The sequence below is a fragment of the Astatotilapia calliptera genome, chromosome 22 (assembly GCF_900246225.1).
Source record: "Astatotilapia calliptera chromosome 22, fAstCal1.2, whole genome shotgun sequence".
NCBI lineage: Eukaryota > Metazoa > Chordata > Actinopteri > Cichliformes > Cichlidae > Astatotilapia > Astatotilapia calliptera.
The window spans coordinates 34,792,782-34,809,769 of NC_039322.1; the positions used below are offsets into that span (position 1 = coordinate 34,792,782).

The window sequence follows — 16,988 nt, forward strand, 5'->3', positions numbered from 1 at the left end:
CGTGTAGAATGCGACGGACAACCAACCGCTGTAGGACCCCACGGTGTGTAACCATGCAGATGCCAGGCTGAAAGTAACAACAGGGAGTCTTTGCTATAAACCGCGTCTTGTTTAGATTGCCAACCCTGTAAAGACATTGAACGGTAAGTCATCAAAGTGTTTTGTTAAAGCTGAAGGCTGACGACGAAAGCTGAACACATGGTTAGTTGACAGTTGCGGATTTGATCGATCTTCACGTGTTCAAGTGCCACGCGCGGTGTTTTGCTCCAGCGAGTGTTAGACAACAAAACAACATTACCGCTTTAACTTATTTTGGAAGGTAAGCTCTAAAATATGTATCGACAAAGCAAAATAAGTCAGTATAAATGTTTTATTCGATTCCATTTTACAGTTATTAATGGTATCAAAATGTATAACAATAATACTTCGCATGAAACAGAGATGTCGTGTTTTGGTGGTGGTCCGAACTTCTGCCCAGAGTGTGGGAATGTTCTTCCTCTCCCAGGAATACCGGACGTAGTGTGCTGCCCCGGCTGCTCCTTTAGGATCCCTGTATCAGGTAAATTCCATATCAGAGTTTATGTGTGAGCATGAGCAGCAGAGATTTTGCTGCTATCTCACTTTTTGTTTTTCTCATTTCGCTTCCATCTTGATATTCCTGTGATATTTATACAGCCTGTACAAATGAAGTGGCAGAGCAGCTATCTGAGAGCTATCTGCTGTCCATCTTTGGATCATTTTAGTTTCTTGCAGCAAGTGATTGTATTTTTATAAGCTCAATATACAGTATTGTGGCAAACGGATTCACTCACTCATCCAAATCACTGAATTTGGTGTTTCAGTCACTTCCATGGTCACAGGTGAATAAAATCAAGCATCCAGGCATGCAGCCCGCCTCTACAAACATTTGTGAAAGCATGGGTCGCTCTCAGGAGCTCAGTGAGTTCCAGCATGGTAACGTGATAGGATGCCACTACATGTGGCCTTCAGATTAAATCAGAACAGTGTGCAAAGAGCTTCATGGGATGGGTTTCCGTGACCACCAGCTGCATCCAAGCCTTACATCACCAAATGCAATGCAAAGTGCTGGATGCAGTGGTGTAAAGCACGTGGACTCTAGACCAGTGGAGACCTGTTCTCTGGATTGATGAATCACGCCTCTATTTCTGGCTATCCGATAGATGAGTCTGGGTTTGGTGGTAGCCAGGAGAGCGGTTCTTATCTGAATGCATTGAGCCAAGTCTAAAGTTTGGTGGAGGGGGGGGTTTATGGTGTGGGGTTGTTTTTAAGGATACTGCACTGATAACACATTAGTGAGTGATAAGTGCACAGATGATTTCTTCTCTGCTTATTCAGAGTTCTCAGGTCAGGAGATCTATTCTGCCGTGGTGTTTAACCCTGTGGAGCAGACGGCTGTGTCTCAGGATGAGGAGGACTCTGAAATGAAGGGTGCTGTGGTAAGTGCTGCCTGTTTGCTGCCTGCTGAGTGTACTGCATGATGCCAACAGCTCTGTGTGCTACTAATAAGCTCTCTGCTTCCTGTAGATTGACAGGCGCTGCTCTCGTTGCAACAAAGAGGGTATGATTTACCATACCAGGCAGATGAGGTCTGCAGATGAAGGACAGACAGTCTTTTTCACCTGCACACACTGCAGGTAATCATCATGAGGTCACCATATGTTGCTGCTGTTGTGATTGTTTGCTCATCGTTTCATTTTGTCATTGTAGGTATCAAGAGAAGGAGGACTCCTAAGAAGAGGGTCCTTTGCATCTCCCCCCTCCTGCTTACTCAGCTATTGTTGAAGACTCCACAAAAACCAGTTTAAACAGAGCTTACAGTAACCTTTATTTTAAACTTGAGTTTGTACAGTTAGGATTGAACAACATTTAAGTTTATGTGACTGTTGTACAGCTGACCACGTCAATAAAAACTTATTAAAGCAGCATTCCTGTTTTTCTCTTTGGCTGCTTGGATGCACAGCGCTGATATATAGTCGGCAGAAAGTTGTGTGTGAATAAACTCAAGCAGGATTTCAGCAACACCATATTCTTGTCCTGATGGAGCCCCCACTAATTCATGTAACTGAATCAGAACAGGTGAAGCAATATTGAAATGTATCAGCTTTATTTTGTACAGGTTTTTTTTCTGCACTAAATAAACTTTGTATATTGTTTAGGTGATCAAAACAAACAAATGTGTGCTTACAGCTAAATGTATCCATATTTAATGCCTTTTAGGTTTCTAGTATTTAACGTCTGTCTATGAGCTGACACAGCTAACCTGGCCTGTTTGGCTGAAGGTTGCAGCAGATACAGGAATAATGTCCATAACCAAAGACATCAGTAACAACTCTGACTGAGACCACTTAGGGCACTGATTGAAGGAATCAAGGGCGTAGATTTGGTTTTGGCGTTGGTGGGGACGGATGATTCAGCCACCGAACCCTGCCCTGTTTCCTTTTTTTCCTTTTTGTCTTTGCTTCTTGATAAAAAAGGAGAAATATACTTGCCTACACATGCTATTCTACATGCTTTTAAACCATTTAAAATCACAATTCATAGTTTTACATGTGAATGATATAATGTTAAATTACTATTTAAAAAAATGACTGACTAAGTATTTTAGACTTTAGTTTACTTCAGTCATATTCCATATAAATCAGGTATCATACAAAAATAAAAATAGCTTCAAATACAGTCATGACAATAAAAGAATATGACTTTAAGACTTAACAGCATTACTTCAGTTACACCAACATCTCTGATACATCAGCACTAAGGGAACACTGAATGACCTGCTGGTTTCTGTCCATAAAACTACTCGTCTAAGATTACCACAAAGTAAAAGATCTCTCAGCAAAATTATGCAACATTTTAGGCACTATTGCCCCGATTAACTCGGTGAGCTGGGACTTTTTATTCTCAACATGAACTACTGTTACAGCTACTGGTGTCCCACACAACAACTCAATGTCCACTATGTGAAGCAGCCAAACACAGGCCTGCTCCTCTCACTAACAGAGATAAACTGCTGACATGTTTGTTTTACATCTATACTGTCCAGTCTGTCCTGGTGGACACACAGCAGCATTGTTTAATCTCATTTGAGTCATTGTTGACCTTAGCCATGTTTTTAGTCTTCTGAGAGCACTGAGGCTTCTTTCAGCCTCAGTACCTGCGTTTTATCCTCAGATTACAATTATTATTCTGTGCTTGATGGGCCTCACCTTTGGCCCTGGCTCCTCCCCTCTGACTGCACTAGGACATATTGCCACCTGATAAAATAACACATGATTCGTGCCATATAAAAAGTGAGACGTGTCAATTCAGATTCTTTGTCAAACATACACTAATGAATCAATTTACATCAGCAGCCTAACAACTGTCATGATAATAAATACTAGTTAATCTATAGCACCAAATCATCAGTCACCTGTGAGCTCGCCTCTTCACCTCTGTCTGAGCTACAACATGGCAGAGCTGCCTCTGTCACCTGATCAATAACAGTGAGACACTCCACAAACATGCAGTCACACATGTGCTTCAAATACAGTCATGAACCAACAAGTCATCATTTCACCTGTGATCTTGTGTCACCATTACTCTCTGAGCTTTGTGTTGCTTCTTCTGTCACCTGACAAATAGGACAAACATGACAATAAGAATAAAATGTGCAGCTGCTTCAGTGTTTCTGTCACTTTGTGCAGATCTTGACTCATCAGTGATGTTTGTAGTGTGAGTGCATTTTTAAAACAATTTGTGCAAACTGCACTACAAGGTGGAATATTTGCAAAATCATGACTACCTCATGATATATTGTCTCAAAAATTAACCCTATGAATATGTCAGTACCATTAGGATGAAATTTTAACATTAGATGTATAACTTTAACAGCCTCTGTGAACTAATATCCTGGCTTGCCCGAGGCTGCCATTTTCTCTGACAGTTTCAATTAAAATTAGAAATGCTGCTCTGAGACTGAGAGAACTAACAGTGCTGCATGTTGTGCAGTTAGTTTCCCAAACATGTTATTCGTGGTTACATACAGTTTTAGACTGATGTGGGCCAAAGCCTGGCATAGCCTGTAACGTTATTATGATGGACACATTTTATGAGTGAGCTTGACTTTAAGCGACTCACAGGTTTCTTTGAAAAACACTTTCTTATATCCAGGTTCTTCCTTTTTGCTGCCGTCCTCCTCTCCTCCTGGCAGCGCAGGCTTGCAGCTGCTAAAACTAAACAGAGCTCCCTGAATGGCACAGCCAATCACATTGGCCATATTTGTTACATTAGGTAGGACTCCAGTAGAAGTAATTTAACTCTTTCTGCACCGCTGGTTGAATGAGACGCTGACAGTTTTCCCCCCCATTCTATCGCGTTTGTTTTTTTTACTCGAAGAGTTTAAATTATTGGTGGGGACAATTCAATAATTGCTGGATATTGGTGGGGACATGTTCCTTCCGTCTATGCCCTTGGAAGGAATTAATAAACATAACATGACCAGATAATGTGCGATTGAATACAAGGAGTCTTTTCACCTGGATTCAAATATGAAAGTTTGTCACATTGTTAATCAAGTATATAACCGCCCCTTCTAATTTTCTTCTATAATTAATGATTTTTCGCCATCTGCTGATCACAAATCAGGATTGTGTGCAGGTGATTAACAGAAATGTAGGACAAACTACCCCCACATAAACTAAAAGGTGTCAAATGAAAGGAAAATAGGGTCACAATATCTTTTATTTGCAATAACATTTTGTTCTTGAAACCTTTGTTTACAGTTGTCACTCTGTGAAGGTATTCAGAGGACAACTGAAGAGCGTTTCTTTGCCTTGAGACACTGGTGCGTATCTTCTGCAGTTTGTTTTGCTCAGCAGGACATTTCTTCTTTGTAAGAATGTACAAGCTCTCTGATAGCTTTATTTTGTTGGCCATCTTCACTTGTGTTGACATTGAAGACTTTAAATGAGCTAGCTCTTTATTACAAAAATGACTTGTGTTGGGCATCAGACAGTAATATTTGCTTTGATTCTGGCCAAGCTCAGGTTGGAAGACAGAGCAGCTTTGAAAGGTATAAGTGCAGATTGGATTATCTGTGGATTATACCTTTGTAAGATCTGTATCAGCTGCTTTACAGCCACAGTTAAGCCTCAGTTTCCTGGGGGTTTATCAGGGTATGCAAGCGCTTGTTCCAAAACGGAGACAGTATGGAGAGATATTACCTTTACCCTACCCTGAGTATTAGACAACCTATTCTCTCATGCTAGAGTACTAGCATACGCTAGTGCACTCACTTACTGGATATTTGAACACTTTGGTATAAGTTACTCACTAGTAACTTATATAAAAAAAAGTTACTACTACTACTACTACTACTAATAATACATTTTATTTATAAAATGTCTTTCAAGATACTTAACAATAGAATAAAACACGTAATAGAACAAAGACAAAATAAAGAACAATAAAAACAAAAGCACAAGATAAAATAACAAACAGACAAACTAAGTCCACAAACAAACTAGTCCACAAGGATGGGCGTAATTAACAGTTCATATTCCAGATCCTTGTCTAACTGTACTTTAATATACAGAGAGTGGTTTTATTATACAGCCTGCCTTCATTTGTATAACTGGGTTGTGAAAAAGAAGAAGAAGAAAAAACCCAGCATAACACAACACTGTTGAACAGAACAGCAAACTGTAAAATGTCCAACATTTTGACTCGAGTCTTCCGTAAAATACAGGTTTTACCGCAATACAAATCCACTTTGTAATTTTACAGCATCTTTTTAAAAAATTTCCCCGGATGTCAGCGTTTCCAAACTAAATGCAGCAGGCGGCGACATAGCACCCTTCTAATAGTACGATCTCAATTAAAAGCAACAGAAGAAGAAAACGACCAATGAGAATTTTCCTGTTCAGGTCACATGACCTGGAAACATGGCCGCTTCAGAAAGCTGAGAAAGCTATCGAGCAATAACAATTACTTTGAACAGCACAAGTACTTATCTATAGGAAGACGGCGGTTTACTTTACGGTAAAATAGCTTTTTATATTTGTATTCACGTGGTAGCTTTGTGTGGCTCAGCTGTCCTGGTTATAGTCCAGTTATACACGCAGAATACACATGTGCAGAAATAAAGCTGGATCCACAGAATACGGAGTCTTCCGTCAGATACTGTCAGTGTCTGACAAAACGGCTGAAGCAATTTTACATTTTTGTGTTTCTAAAGGAAATCTGGGAGCCTCGTGGGTATGAAGTAGCTTTACCGCGTTTGCTGAAGTTCCTCTTTGCTGCTGGAGACCATGAAGCTGCGTGTCCAGCTGCAATGCAAGAACCTGCATGAATACCTGAAGGAGCTGAGTCCGGAGATTTTGGACAGACTCTACAACCACCCAGCGACATGCCTGGCTGTGTACAGGTGCGTGCCTGTGACTGGTTCTTTTTTGTTATATAGAAAGTGTTGAGTGAATCTTCTTCCCTGTTTTTTTTATGTGTTTTGATATTTTACAGGGAACTCCCCTCTCTAGCAAAGAATTATGTGATGCGCATGCTGTTCCTGGATCAGCCTCTCCCCCAGGCAGCTGTGGCATTGTGGGTAAAGAAAGACAGTCAGAAGTAAGTTGCCTCTGTTGTTCTGTTTGTCCGCTGTGTTGTCAGTCAAGTACAAAACTACTCTGCTGATTCTCATGAAAATAGAAGAGTTAGAGCATGGGCAAAATAACAACCTGCTAAACTTTGGTGCACATCACTGGTGGCTGATGCACAACAAACTCCAAAGTTTTGTTTTTTTCATTAAAATCACAGTAAATTTCTAAATAGCTCTGTAACACACTGGTCCTGTCAGCTGATGACCCCAGCCTGGTAGGTCTGAGCAGGAGAGCCCCTGTTTTTATGCCTCAAATATCAGCCTTGTGTCAGTGCCCTTGTTTTCTGCTTTTAAACTTTTTTCCTCATTGTTTAAAACTCATTTGAAACATTTGTCAGAGACTAAAATGAGAGCAGGAATTGTTGCCAATGAGTCAGCAGCCTGTTTGGTTTGTGAAGCAATTAACAGCTTAGCAGAAGATATTAAAAACAAGATAATGGTAACTGCCATGAATTTATTAGAAGTTTGTTACACTTTTATGTTCCTCGTGTGTGGCTTAGAGGTGTTTCCTAAATGGTTGAATGTAGATTTAAATTTATTCTCTTCATTGTGCTCTTTGTCCCCTTTGTATGTTTGGTTCTGGAGCGGCAGGTGACCAGCATAACACATGGTGCAGATCATTTAACTGCATGACTCGCTGTTCAACCCTGTGTCTGCCTCATGAAGTGATTGATAACTGTCAGGTGTGCTCTGTCCTTGGATGGCGGAGCATCCCTGTGTCTCTGAAACAGGAAATAAGTTTTCTTCAGTGTTTGCAGTTTGTCTTTGACATCTTCAGGGGACTGCACATTTCAACGTGATAACCAGTTCTGTTCATTGTTTTTTGTCTTTGCCTTCCTCCTGCAGGGACCACGATGAATGTGTCTCAGTGTTGGCTGGTCTCCGCCTCTGGCACAGTCAGCAGCTGCAGGGTGGTCTGCAGGGATACATTTTAAATCCGGTGTTTAAAGACAACCTGAGGACAGCTTTGCTCGGGGGGTACGTCTGCCACTGTGAAAATACCGATTAGTCATGGGGCTGCAGCATCTCTCTCTCTTTTAGGAACTGTTCTTTGAAAAGTGAAAACATGGTTACTATTGGCGACTGTCAAGCCTTTGAGTCGCCGAGCAGCTGAATAGGGGAATAATGTTGACGCGCCCGTTGTTCAAAACGTAAGTCAAAGTTCCAGATTAAAAACTTCTTTAGTTGTTATCAAATCCTTAAAATCCAGAAAAACACTGATCAAAAACATTCTAAGCTTGAGCGGTCAGCAAAAGTCGACTTCCCCCATCGCCCACTCATTCACAAAAATTCCCTCGGGACGTGAACAGATGATATAGCAATCACTATTACTGTTACCGACACCACGTGACCCAAAGCTACGCCTATCCACAACAGTTACTGGGCCCAAAACTAAGTCAGTGAAGTCACCTGTTACCTGCTCGGTTTCACTTTCTTTCATTCCTGCAGGACCAGTATTAACCAAGAGAGCCAAATCATTGTTGTTTCAACACACAGGGGGCGAGCTTGGGCTGATGAGGGCAGCACGCTGGGCCCTGACCGCCATGCACGAGACATTGAGAGTCTTGACCGCTATGCTATGGAGCGCTGGGAGATCATCCTGCAGTTTATGGTGGGTTCTCCCAGCGCTGTCAGCCAGGACCTGGCACAGCTTTTGGTTCAAGCAGGCCTCATGAAAAGGTATGCAGTAGTCTTTATGTCACATTCACATTTTACATGTAATGTATATGAAAGTAAGAAGATTCAAGATTGTTTATTTGCCACATGCATAGTCGTACAAGTACAAAACACAGTGAAATGTGACTGTGCAAACATTATAAACAATAAGTACATTTAAATTAAAAATCAGGAACTTTTTAATGAAAAATCTGCAAATGTACTTTGTGCCATATGAGCACTGCGGAGCAATGCAAGCAGAGTGGCCAGAGTAATGTAACAGTAAAAACTCTAAAACACTTTTAAATCTGCATTTACAGCTCATGTGATATAAATGAAATTCAGCATTATAATGTGCTCCAGTCAAAAACATCTGCATTCTTGCCAGTGATGGTTGTTACTGTGAGATGTTGTTGGTTTTCTCTATAAAGAAGTGCTCATGTTTTTATTTGTAGCCCTGGGGCGTTTGCTTTGGCTGCAGTCAATGGAAACAGTCAGTGTTGAAAAACGAATGAAACGTGGCTTGAATCCTCTGGCTGTTGTCTGATGGTGATTGGACTATTTAATGCGGGGAAAAGAATTGGTACTCATATCCTTTAGAACAGGGGTGTCAAACTCAAATACACAGTGGGCCAAAATTCAAAACTGGAACAAAGTCGCGGGCTAACGCTAATATTTATTGAAAAAAAAAGTCTTCCTCCAGATATAAGAATGAATCTTTTCTTATGGACTCAAACACGTTTTGCTGAAAAACTGAATATGGAACAAGCAAAGCTTTATACTAAACAATATATATATTAACTGTATAATACCAGTAGGCCAGCTCTGATAGTCATTTGGTGTGGCTTTGCGGGCCAAATGTAATTAGGCTGCGGGCCAGAGTTTGACACCTATGCTTTAGAAACTCCAAGGGATGGGGGAACGTAATAAAAAAGAGACATGAAGGCAAAATTGATAAATTAGGTTTTTATTAATTTTTGTTTCATACTAATTAAACTGAAAGAGACAACAAGCCACTGTCACCTTCAAAAGAAAGGAAACACTCAAAGTTGGTCACTAAACAGAAGGCCAGTCACACACTCGTCTTCACAGACCAGTCGTAAGCAGTCACCACACACAGCTCACTAGCTGAAAACCAGAAAGGCTCTCTGGCAGCTCTCCTTTCTCTGGCCTCAAGTACTCTAGCTCAATTGCTGGGTAGAGTCAGGCGGCACCTAAAGCTAGACACACCCATGCAGTGTAAATTCAATTAGTCTGTATTCAGTGACTTTGCCTGTACATGACGTATGAGTTTTCCAGCTGCCGAGCCTGATGGATTCTACGATTAGTAACCACTGACGCTGTAGATTGTTACTGTAACCGTACAAGACAAGGAAGCCCAGGTCAGACTTTTCCAGAAAACATCAAAGAAAGGCTTCAGGCTGGGGGGGGATGATGTGTGCAGCCTGTGTGAGCTCAGGTCAAATGTAAATAACGTGTTGGGTGCGCCTGAGTAAGAGGAAATCCAAAGTGGACAGCTGTAACATTGTATGAAAGAAGTAACAGTAAAGAGTAGACTATGCTAAAATAAATTTTCTTTCATCTCCATGGCGTTAACAGAAACTCGCCATGGGGGAGGGTTTGTTGGCGAGTAATGTCGGCGCTGTATCTCATGTTGCCCTGATTTATTCTCCGACTGTCAGTGAAGCAGGAGAGGCGCCCTACATCACCTCAGCTGGCTTCCAGTTCCTCCTTCTGGACACAGCCTCTCAGCTATGGTACTTCACCTTGCAGTACCTCAAAACTGCTCAGGTATGCCTCTCTACTACTTCAACCTGATCAGGTTTAAACTGATTTGACGAGCAGGTCGTTGAGCCTCTAGAGTCTGTAGCCTGTCATTACTCTGACTAGCACGTGTTCAGGCAGACGGGGCTCTAGTCCTCGATGCGAGCTGCTGCAGACGCTGGCTGGACTGAAAACCCTACTTTGGGTCACAGAAATCTTTTCTAAGGATATCTGCTCTATATAGTGCACATACTGGCCTGAAGGGCTGAGCTCTGTGTGGGAATGGAAATCTATTTGTGAGACAAAGTGAAACTTGGCAGTTGTGAATAACAATGAAAACTGGGCAGCATCTTTACATCAGCGTGTAAATTCATTTTGTTCCCACTCTCAATCAGCCATCATTTCCCTGTGAAGTAAGAAAAACATCTTTAGCTGAACCAATCAGGCTCTTCGTGTCACCAGACCCATTTAATCATAATTAATCATTAATCATCCTGTCGCACTCCACGTTGATTAAAGTGAATAATGAATCCTGATGGCAGCACGGTGGCACGGTGGTTAGCACTGTAGCCGCACAGCAAGAAGGTCCTGAGTTCAATTCCACCATCAGGCCGGGGTCTTTCTGTGTGGAGTTTGCATGTTCTCCCCGTGTTTGCGTGGGTTCCCTCCGGGTACTCCGGCTTCCTCCCACCGTCCAAAGACATGCAGCTTGTGGGGATAGGTTAATTGGATAATCCAAATTGCCACTAGCTGTGAATGTGAGTGCGAATGGTTGTCTGTCCCTGTGTGTTGGCCCTGCGACAGACTGGCGACCTGTCCAGGGTGTACCCCGCCTCTCGCCCTATGACAGCTGGGATAGGCTCCAGCGCCCCCCGCGACCCTGAAAAGGATAAGCGGAAGCGGATGGATGAATCCTGATGTAACATAATTAAAAGTGTAATTATGGATAGAAATACATTTGTAAAGCTTGTTGAAAGACTGTCCTTGAGGTGTTTATTCACCAATGATTTTAGTTGTCAGTTGCCTAGCAACTAAAGCTCGACCTGAGGACATACTCGACCCGTGTCGATGAACAGTTAAGCAAACACTCAGAGAGCTGCAGAGTGTGCAGAGCTGTACTTGTTTCCTGTTATGTCCAACAAGAAACACCACTCTGCTGGTAAGTTTGCCATAAAAGACAATAATTTATGGTTACATTAGACTAATATTAATGACTACAAATTGTCATTAATTAATTTTTTTTTAATTTAACCTTTATTTAAACAGGAAGATCCCACTGAGATTAAAAACCTTTTTTTAAGGGTGACCTGGACCAGACAGGCGTACAGAAATACAAATTATGTAAATTATAGAAAAACGCTATGAGCCACCTCTTAATTGTGGATCAATGTTGAATGCATCATTAATATCGATTTAAAAAGAGGACATCAAATCTGTGCCCATAGTTCAAGATCCCCCTCTTCTTTCAGCTGCTCCCTTTAGTGCTCTCCACAGTGGTTCATCCTCGTCTGTCACACCAGCCCTCTGCATGTCCTACATGCACGAACCTCCTCTCAGGCTTCCCCTTTTCTTGCCTGGCAGCTCCATCTTCATCATCCTTTGTCCACCATATCCACCCTCCATCCTCTCCTACTATGAGCTGTTCCTTATTTCTCATCCTGTCCATCCTGCTTACTCCCAAAGAAAACATCTTCTGCTTTCCATTTTTTGTCAGTGCTGCATCACACGTGTCTCGGTGTCCTCTGTGTTGAATTAAAATGTTAGAGCTGAAGCCCCAGCCTGAAACGGACCAAAAGTGTTGATCTCACAAAAAGAAACTGTCCATTCAGGATCGAGGAGGTTGTAGAAATGACTCCGTATCAGCGAATCTTTATCTCACTGCTGTTGTAAGACCTCAGCCCTGCTGTGTAAAGTGCCATGTGGTGCATGCAATGATCCAAGATGGAGTTTATTTGTTTTCCTTTGCTTGTTATTAAATGCTTAAATGTGTAATTGAACCGATCTACTCATATCTCATACTTTGTGTCTTGTAGTCCAGAGGGATGGACCTGGTGGAGATCTTGTCATTCTTATTCCAGCTCAGTTTCTCTAGTCTGGGCAGAGTGAGTGCACAGCAGTTAGCATCTGTTTGACTTATTTATTCATTTTTAATTGATTATTTTTACTGGGGTGTGTGCAAAAAGCAATATAACTTTGCTGTAATACGGTGGTCTCAGGTCTTCCTTTAACGTGCTGCCTGTGTGCCCTAGGATTACTCGGTGGAGGGTATGAGCGAGTCATTACTGACTTTTCTGCAGCACCTGCGAGAGTTTGGACTGGTGTTCCAAAGAAAGGTGAGCTACTTGAGAATCTTACTTTGTGTGCAAACAAACAACCCAACTAGCTGTTTGAATGGGTCTAGCTTTAATGGTTGTGGCTTGATTTTACTTAACCAGTTGTTGTTCTCCTTCGGATTGGTTTTCTTTCTTGTGTAAATAAGAAAGTGTAGAATCATTCCTACTGTTTGACAAATTTGGGCAGTTAGAGGGAAAAGGTTAAGTACAGCTTACAATAAACACTTCAAACTGAAACCTGTGTGTCCTGGACTAGAGTACAACACTGACAGAGCCATTGCACGTGAGACCTGGTTTGCTAGCTGCTACTGCAGTGCAAGTTAGTGCAGTTACGTAGCAGGGTTGGACTGGTTTGATTACGCTGTCACCACAAAGAGCTGTGGAAGGCAAAATGACCTAAATGCTTAAAAATGGTTGAAATCTGTATAGAGTTAGTTACCAGAACACTATCAGTAGTTAGAAGTCTGGTTTTGGTTGTTGTTTTTTAATGCTTCCATCTTCTGCTATTTAGAGGAAGTCCAGGAGATATTATCCCACCAGGCTGGCAATCACTCTGGCTGCAGGAGTCGCCAGCAGCTCCTCCTCCTCTAACCTGGCTTCCAGTCCTGGTACTGGAGATGCAGGTTTCATTGTGGTGGAAACCAATTATCGTATCTATGCCTACACAAGTATGTGTGAACACCTCAAGACTTTTCACATCTAGTCACTATGTAACCATTGATTAAGAGGGTGTCAGGATGGCTGAAGCTCCATTGTAAACCGCATAGAATTTGACCCTGACTTCCTTTAACTGTTTTACAGTAGCATCTCTAATTGTTCGTGTAATTTTCCCCTTTGTTTCATTTGAAAGGATGCACAGCTATCATACAGAACCTGTCCAGACTTGTGTTTGTGTGACTCTCACAGATTCAGAACTTCAGATTGCTCTGGTGGCTCTCTTCAGTGAAATGCTCTACCGCTTCCCCAATGTAGTTGTGGCTCAGCTGACAAGGGAGTCTGTGCAACAGGCTATCGCCAACGGGATCACTGCACAGCAGGTACTGCTGCACTGGGCTCACTTACACACTAAAAATTCAGTTCTCATCTTTCCCATCCTCCAATCCCCTGTACTGATGGAGCCGCAGCAAAAACACAAACTGTGAACATTAGACAGATTGGAACAAACACAGAAAGTAATTATGATAGAACATTAGACTTGCACTCCCGTATGCATTGCCACCACAGAGCTGTAACCTTCGTCACATGGCCTGATGTTACAGTAGAAAGTGAACACTCAGTAAATGTATGAAAGAATTAGCTCACATAAACCTTTGATTTCCTCTTTGGAAACTTTTAGGAATACTTTTCAGCAACAACTTCAGGATCAAATGTTTTCCCTACTTGATTTTGTGTTAACGCACACCTGAATCCAGAGCAGCGAATTGTCGAACAGTATATTCATTTTTGTTAAATGAGTAATGGCACATAGTTTTGTGATTCATCTAATTGAAGCCCTATTAAGGAACATTTTATTTTTAGAACGTCCTGATGTGTAAAACCTTAAGAGGGTGCACTTGTTTTGACATTGATGCGTCGGGCACGAAGCGGCGCACACCCCGGACAGGCCACAGAGAAAACTTACATTTACAATCACGGGCAATTTATTTAAATCCCAAATGCCACAGCAAACCGGGCCGGTGCAAGTATACCCACCCGCTGTGGATAAGTCCAGACTGGGACAGAGTCTAGTCCCTCTGAAGGCGACTGGCTCCAGAGCTCCAGAGCTGAGTTTTTACATTTTGTGTTCTCTTCTGTTCAGATTATCCATTTTCTGAGGACCAGAGCTCACCCTGTCATGCTCACTCGGGTACAGCATTGATTCTTTTTGCAGTTCAGTCTAGTAAAATGAATAATGAACAGGTTAATCGCTCTGCAAAGTATCCTCATCCTCTGTTGTGCTTTTAGACCCCGGTGCTGCCTCCAACTATAACAGACCAGATCAGACTGTGGGAGCTGGAGAGAGATCGCCTGCAGTTCACAGAGGGTGAGCATGTTTATCAAGTGTGTGTGTTCAAAACAACACTTAACACTACTTGTTTATTTCTTGTCTTCATAAATTTGTTGTAATGTACATATCCACTGTGCTAATTACAGGTGTGCATCAGTAATCGTGCCATGCTAACAAGTAGTCTGCTGCTCTCACATATTGTTTTCAGTTTCACATTAAAACCTGTGGTAAAGGTGAAAAATACCCGCCCTCCCTGTTAGATGTGAAACATCTCCCTGCAAACTGTCGCTCACTCAATGTTTCCTCCTTTTTGGACTGCTCTTTGTAAATGAGATTGCTTGTGTAGGACAATCCCAACAGTCAGGCTATTTTAATCCACTGTTCTTTCTTCTTCTTCTTTCTGATGATGCCCAGTTCACACTTCAGCAGGTCATCTTGATGATGCCTAGTTGCCTAAATGCATTGTGTCGCTGCCATGTGATTCAGTGATTAGTCATATGCCTTAACAAGTAACAGGTGTATCTAATGAAGTGGCAATAAACAGCAGACTGTGTACATGTACTTTTATCAGTGAGTGGTTCCTTGGCGCTCTATGTAATGTCTGTGAACCATCATTTGATTCTTCCTGGTGACGCTGGACTGACTGCTGACAGAGACCTTTCAAAATAGCTGAGCTGTAACTCTCATTGCATGAACTCTACACTATGATAGAGAGGAAGAGAACTGATTGTGTCTGTCTGTCTGTCTGCCTCCTTCAGGTGTGCTCTATAACCAGTTCCTCTCCCAGGCTGACTTTGAGGTTCTGCGAGACAGAGCTCAGGTTGGTTTGTTTTTATATTAATACCAGAATCATAACAGATTAATATACTGTGTAATGTTTTTAAGGATCCTTAGTCAGTTAGGATATGCTGCTTTGATTTTGAGGTCTCCAGCATTGCTTGTACCTGCTGCTCCAAGACGCTCATAATGTCTTCATAATGGAACGTCCTGGTGTACAACAAAACGTAACAAGTTGTAATAGTACAAATTTTATTAAACATAACTCCTGTATTGGTGTTACAGCACAAGAGCCAGTGACGTTGTGCCATATTTTCACTGTATGTATTCATATAATTCCATGCGATCGACGTGTTGTAGTTACAGCAGATGGACATCTTTTTAATGACTTTTCTGTTCATCAAATGCCAGGACTGTCTTTGTAGCCTGCTGGTGTCTAACAAAGGTGTTCTGGTGCAGGGCCTGGGCTGTCTGGTGTGGCAGGATGTGGCCCACAGAGTGATGGTGGTGACACCACAGGGACACAGCGAGGTCAAGAGGTTCTGGAAACGTCAGCGATCTCACACGTAAACGGAGGAGGAGAAATGTGGCTTTTCTTGCTTTCCACTACCATCACCGTTGTTAGTACGATAGGAAAGTGAAGATGACTTTGTATTTTTTTACAACATGCTAGCATCTGAGTATTAAACTGAACAGTTTCTGCTCATGCTTTCCTTTTTGAGTAGCTGTGTGCATCCTATACTCAGAATCAGGTTTTGATTACTGAGTTCTCGAAGACACCCTTTGGACTCTAAGTACTACAAAGTACTGTGGAACAGCCACTGTAAATAATCGTATAACTGGTGGAGTTACAGTGAAAAAGCTGACAGCAATAATGGAACCAAACTCAGAAGATTAATTTGTAAGAAGCCAACTTTATTAATTGATCTGTTTGGTGTTGTGACCTGAAAACTAAGTGCATGGCTCAAAGACACCCTGTACACACTGGATAAGGATTGTGGCTTTTTATATTTTTGAGTTCAGAATAAAAGTTGTTGAATTATATTTTCACAATAATGTTTTGAATTAACTTCACATAATACCTGCTTGAAACAACAGACACTTATCTTTATGTTGGTATTGCCACTAAAGCAGCTTTTTTTTCGTGGCTGTGGAAGTCTAACTGGGACAGTATGGTGTCTTGTAAGTAATTGCTGTTTGAAGTACTCATCCATATTCAGTAAAATATAGTAGATGACCTTAGTGGTAGCTCCCAGTTTGAAGTAGCAGATAGGATTAACTAGAATTTTGCTAGACCAGGCCATGGACCAGTTGGAAGGTTGATGGATCCCTCCAGCCTGCTTCCCTGAGGAGGATCGCAACTCCTGAGTTTCCTTCAGTGTGTTCACCATAGTGCCAGTTAGTGAGTGTGATTGAATGAAAATGTTAGAGGAGCCTAGGCATAGATAAAAACACTGTGTAGATATGTGTGTGTATGAGTAAATGAAATTGATGAGAAGTTAAAATGCACTCCTCATGAGCAAGAATATCATGGTAACGTTTGTCTTTTAATAGTTTCTTTTGCAGTGTGGGAATGACTGTACAGCATACATCTTCAGTGACTCAAAAACAAGAATGAGGTGCACAAGTTTGAATTTTCTCTCATCCACACAGTCAAAAGTATACACACAGGCACCTCTGGATATTGGACAACCCTTCTTGGCAGAATTGGTTGAGTTCTTTAAATCAGTTGGTTTTCTCTCTGCTTTTAAACTTAGCCCACAAATTTTCTATGGGGTCAAAGTCTGGGGTTTTGGGAAGGCTTTGTTCTTGATTG

General features: G+C 41.8%; 2 protein-coding genes across 3 annotated transcripts; both read left to right on the forward strand.

Moving 5' to 3' along the window:
- Positions 1–43: 43 nt before the first annotated feature.
- On the forward strand, positions 44–1,946 carry polr1h (RNA polymerase I subunit H). 2 transcript variants are annotated; one of them, XM_026156511.1, is made up of 6 exons: positions 44–143; positions 207–319; positions 440–559; positions 1,357–1,457; positions 1,546–1,655; positions 1,729–1,946. In XM_026156511.1, the coding sequence occupies exons 3-6, from the start codon at positions 442–444 to the stop codon at positions 1,751–1,753; spliced, it is 354 nt and encodes a 117-aa protein (XP_026012296.1). In that variant the 5' UTR covers positions 44–143; positions 207–319; positions 440–441; the 3' UTR covers positions 1,754–1,946. The 2 variants fall into 2 exon arrangements, with proteins under 2 accessions (XP_026012296.1, XP_026012295.1); XM_026156510.1 differs by having other exon boundaries at positions 44–319.
- A 3,937-nt stretch (positions 1,947–5,883) lies between these two features.
- On the forward strand, positions 5,884–16,216 carry gtf2h4 (general transcription factor IIH, polypeptide 4). The gene is made up of 14 exons (XM_026156483.1): positions 5,884–6,042; positions 6,239–6,427; positions 6,520–6,624; positions 7,502–7,633; positions 8,153–8,335; positions 9,994–10,102; positions 12,109–12,177; positions 12,325–12,408; positions 12,920–13,076; positions 13,315–13,445; positions 14,207–14,254; positions 14,353–14,431; positions 15,154–15,215; positions 15,632–16,216. Exons 2-14 carry the CDS (start codon positions 6,312–6,314, stop codon positions 15,740–15,742), a joined length of 1,386 nt encoding a protein of 461 aa, XP_026012268.1. The 5' UTR covers positions 5,884–6,042; positions 6,239–6,311; the 3' UTR covers positions 15,743–16,216.
- The last annotated feature ends 772 nt before the right edge of the window (positions 16,217–16,988 follow it).